At 63.1% G+C, this 4,586-nt stretch overlaps 1 protein-coding gene across 3 annotated transcripts in view; it reads right to left on the bottom strand.

The window, feature by feature from the left end:
- Positions 1–3,320: 3,320 nt before the first annotated feature.
- The window catches only part of TNRC18 (trinucleotide repeat containing 18), a 78,869-nt gene continuing 77,603 nt past the window's right edge, over positions 3,321–4,586 (bottom strand). For 2 of the 3 annotated variants that reach the window (XM_032872755.1, XM_032872753.1), the window contains 3 exons: positions 4,231–4,467; positions 4,043–4,117; positions 3,539–3,745 (listed from right to left, as the gene is read on the bottom strand). In XM_032872755.1, the coding sequence (XP_032728646.1) occupies positions 3,539–3,745; positions 4,043–4,117; positions 4,231–4,467 (519 nt within the window). Of the gene's footprint in view, positions 3,746–4,042; positions 4,118–4,230; positions 4,468–4,586 lie in introns of all 3 variants that reach the window. The other variant, XM_032872752.1, reaches the window with a different exon arrangement.

The raw sequence follows: 4,586 nt of genomic DNA, 5'->3' as shown, positions 1-4,586 counted from the left end.
ACCAGGCGTGGGCACCCCCTGCACCATAGCCCCTGACCCGAGGCCCGAGGCCCCCTCCCACCCCCCTGCCTACAGTGCCTGCGGGACCCCGGCCTCCTCCCCGTGACAGTCACGCCCGTCACTCTGGCCCCAGGGTTCTGCTGAGCCATCGGCCACCCCAGGCCACCCAGCACTGTGCTCCCTGTTCTGTCTCACACCTGCCCTTCACCCTGTGTGTGCAGTGACCCTGGGGTCACAGCCATCCCCGGCCCGGAGAGCAGACCACCCCACCCGTGGCCCCCCAACCCCAGCTCTCCTTCACCAGGGAGCCCTCCTCATGGACATAAGAGGTCCTCAAGGAGAGGGGCTCCCCACTCCCCCCCCCATTCCCAAACACTGGTTCTCCCAAGCAAAATGCATTTGCCATGAAGGACAGTAGCCTTGGGTCCCAGTGGCCTCAGACCATGGTCTCCACTGGCCTCTCCACGACCACAGCTTCTGCACCGGCCTGGGTGCCCCCCTCCCCCTGCTGCCGTGCACCCGGGCGCCCACCTGATGCCACCGGCCTGGCGGTCTGCACCTGCCTGGGGACCCCCATCGCGTCTCTGGCTGTTCCACCGTCTGCTACAAGGGACACACCGGCTGAAGTTATGGCTTGCTTGAGTCCTTGATCTTCATTCAGCGAGGCCCAAGGAGGGACGTGAGTCCCTGTGAGGAGGGAGGGGTGCAGGGTCCCTGCCCAGCCAGGATCCTCGAACTGAGGGAATCCTAGAGCGTTTTGCCAAAGACAGGCTTTTCCAGGGGAGGAGAGCCTGCCCTGCCACGCCCATGGCACCCCTGTGAGCGCCCCGCCCCTGTGTCCTGTCCCCCGTCTGTCCACTAACTGTACCGCACTGGCCATTAAAAGATGAAGGCAGAGACCTGCTCAGCTGCGGCCTCTGAGTAGCATCTGTGCGGGTGGGGGCTGCCCCACCACCTCGTTCACTGGGGGTTGGGGAAGGGGTCCTGGCGGGACGGGGCCACCCACATGGCTGGGACCTCAGTTTTCCCATCTGTCAAGTGGCCTTGTCCGTATCCAGGCTTGAAGTTCCTAGGCGTGGGGCAGGGGTGAACCAGTCCCGTAGCGGGAGGATCTCCACGCACCAGCCAGGCAGTGGACAGTGGCGTGGGTGCTGGAAGCATCTGGGGGTGCGTAGGGCACCCTGGTGCTCCTTCAGCTCTCCGGTCAGGGAGAAGGGCTGCACCCCATGCTTTTGAACAGGGAGAAAGACAAAAGGCAGGGGGAGCTTGCCCCCTGCCCACAGGGATGGAGCCAGGACTGGAGGCTGAGGGTGCTGGGCTCCAGTCTTGCTCATGCTGCTGATTCGTGGGATACAAACAACTTTCTGTATGGTTTGGTGTCTTAGTTTCCCCAAGCAGTGGTGTTGGTCCACTTTTTGGTATGAGTCCCTTGGAGAAGGGTTACACAGAGGGGCTGGCCATCAGAGGGGCTGTGGTCCAGGCCTGCAGCCTCGGGGACCCACCCACCGGGACCCCACCCACCGGGACCCCCTGGGCAGGTATCACCGCCCCCTCCACCCGGCCCCACCAGGTGGGCGCCCTGGGCAGCCGTGGGAGCCAAGACCTGAAGGCAATACCACAAGGGGCCACCAGGTGGCGTGAGCACACTGCTCCAGGTGGGTGTGGCTGCCAGGGGGCCGGTGACTCGGTTTCTCTGATCAAAAGGCCCACCAGGGTCCTTCCCTTGGCAGGTCGCTGGGCAAGTACCTGTGGGGTCAGCCTGAGAGCTGACAGGGCAGGAGGGGGGTTGGCAGCACTAGGAGCAGGGCCCAGCCTCCCCCCAACCCTGCAGGGGTGCGTCCCACATCCCCACCCCTGCCCAGGATCCCTGAGACCACTGCACTGGCCTTGTTCTGGGGTCTGCAGATGTGGGCGTGGCTGGGAGTGCAAGACCTCCAGCCTCGGACTGGCCAAGAGCGCTTTTGGCACCAATGGTCCGGTCCCCTATCTCAGCTACCCAGCACTGTCACTTCTGGCTTTTGATGTGGCCAGGGCCATTGAGAAACCCTTCATTTCCCTTCACTGATGGGAGCTTGGGTATAAACAGGCCGGCATGAGGGGAGGTGCCCCCCCCGGTCCTGGCCCTGGAAAGTTAGAGGGTCCCCCCAGCCCCGAAATGAACCACTCCAGACAACAGCAGTTCTCCGATTATAGCTTTTTCTCTTTTGTTTTCTTTTTTTATGAAAAAGATCACACAGAATTCGCCAACAAAATTCCAAAAGAAACTTAAAAAAAAAAAAAAAAGAAAACAGTAAGTCCCCCAAAAAACAAAACCGAAGTCTGGCTTTTCCTTCCCTTAAGATTGTCTGGACGAGGCCTCCCGTCCCCCTGGAAGGCGCAGGGGCTGGTAAGTGCTCTCGGGGCCGAGCGGGCCCCCCCTCCGCCTCTGCTCTCCCTAACTGCTTCTCTGTTCTGGGGACGAGTACAGTACACCTGGGCCGGGTGGGGGTGTGTGGGGTGTGCTCAGGACAAGGGAGGCCCGTGAAGCTGGGTGCTAGACACTCACAATCTAATAGGAAACAAAAAATAATATTCTGCACGTCAGAATGTGTTCGCTTTTTTTATAATTTCATAGCTATTTTTTCACAGTTTTAAAAAGTTTATATTTATATATATTTATATATATTTATCTTTATATATATAATTAAAAAGTTGACTCCATTTAAAGGCGTATGATACAGGGGCGGGGAGAGTCTCTTGTCTTGGTACAATAGAACTGTACAGGTTAGAGAGCTGCCGCTCCCTCCAGGCGGCCGGGGCCGGGGCTTCAGCACCATTGGGGTTGTGTGTAGTGTACGGTCCAGGCCAGGTGGGGTGGGCCTCCCCTGGGCCTCAGGGTGAGCAGCCCCTCCCCAACCTGGCACCTGGCTCATGCGCCGGAGTCCAGGCCATCCTGAGAGGGCAGAGGCCGGGCCCCTGGCCAGAGCCCCGAGCAGGCCTGGCCTGGCTGGTGAGAGGGCAGGCATCTGGCCCCCCCCCACCCCATCTCACGGCTGGAGGCTTGGGGTGCAGCTCCGTGCTGAGGGGGGTTGGGCCCTAAGAGCCCCGGGAAGGGCCCTCAAGCAGCAGGAACCCCAGAGCGAGTGTCAGTTTGGTTCCTTGGAAAACCCCCTCCCCGCTGCATCCCTGCTGGGCCTTGGCCTCAGCCTGGAGGCGCTTGGGTCCTAAGTCCTGGGGGCCCCGCCCGGCCAAGTGCTTACAAGGTGCTGGAGGGGCTGCCCCAGCCCAGGGACCAGCAGAGCCATACCCTGATAGCAGAGAGAAGCCCCGGCGGGAGGGGCACCCAGGGGCGTGGGAGGGGGGCTGGGGACATGTGCACAGCGTGCACGCACGTGCATGCATACAGGCACACACATGTACACACTCACGTACGCCGGGCCGTCCAAGGGCACACTTGCATGCACACAACCAACGCGTGTGGTCCCCGAGACGTGGCAGTGATGGCGAGGGGTCCCCGTCGGCGCTTGGGGCGCAAGGCAGCCGGCAGGGCGCGGGGCGCTCAGCAGAGCACAGGCACGCCGTCGGTGGAGAAGATCATGCCCGTGGTGGGCTCGTAGGTGCCCGCGAGGTAGTACAGACCCTCGCTGTCCTGGTACTTCTTGGTCTTGAGCATCTGCTCGTACTGCTCCAGGCCCACCACCAGGCACTTGTGCGACACGGTCTGCACGTCGTTCTCGTCCACGTGGGAGGACTGGTAGAGGGCGCGCTGCGGGCACGGCGTGCGGGCGTCAGGGCTGGGGGGCCCCTGAGGGCGGAGACAGAGAAAGACCCCTCCGCCCCACCCCAGAGAGGCCGAGGCCAGGGCTCAAACACAGAGAACAAGAGAGATCCAACACCCAGACCAACACAAAGGCCCAAAGGCCTAAGGGCCCCAAAGTGCAGGGAGACAGCGCAGCAGACAGCACCAAGCCAGACACAGGGCTGGGGCCAGGGGCCCGGACGCACCCCGTCCGTGCTGGGTGCGGAGAGCCTGCGGGGCCTGGCCTCCACCCCAAGTCCCTACCTCCATGAAGTCCTTCCTCTGGCTGGAGGCCCGCAGGGCGGCGGGGAGGCTGCGGCCGGACTTCTGGTCCCAGTGCTGCGTGTGGGACCGACAGAGGGAGGCTGTGAGCCCTGCACAACCCTGCGCTATCCCAGAGCCCAGACCACCCCCGGCCCCCACCTCTGGGCTGCTCGACACCCCCGCCTCACCTGGCCCTCGTGGAGGCGCTTGCCCGGGCTGGTCTCCTCGGGGTGGTAGAACCACTTGACTCGGACCACCATGTTGCTGCCCCACGACTCCCACATGCTCTGGATGCGGCCGATGTATGGCAGGTTGGGGCGGCCGGCGGACAGGAACACGGCGCAGTCCCCGATGCGGATCATCTCCTTGCCACGCACGATGGCCTTGTAGAAGAGCTTGCGGGCCTTGCCCTTCATGCCGCGGCGCTGCGGGACACGCTGTGGGTCAGGCAGCCCCGGCCGGCCCTGTCCCTGAGCTCGGGGCGTCCTGCGGGCGGCGGGGGGGCGGGCTGGGAGGGAGCCAACCCCCTACTCGCTCTAGTTGG

Source organism: Lontra canadensis, unplaced genomic scaffold, assembly GCF_010015895.1.
Source record: "Lontra canadensis isolate GAN:19392208 unplaced genomic scaffold, GSC_riverotter_1.0 scaffold45, whole genome shotgun sequence".
NCBI lineage: Eukaryota > Metazoa > Chordata > Mammalia > Carnivora > Mustelidae > Lontra > Lontra canadensis.
The sequence above is the reverse complement of the archived record's forward strand: the minus strand, read 5'-3'. Positions and strand labels throughout refer to the sequence as shown.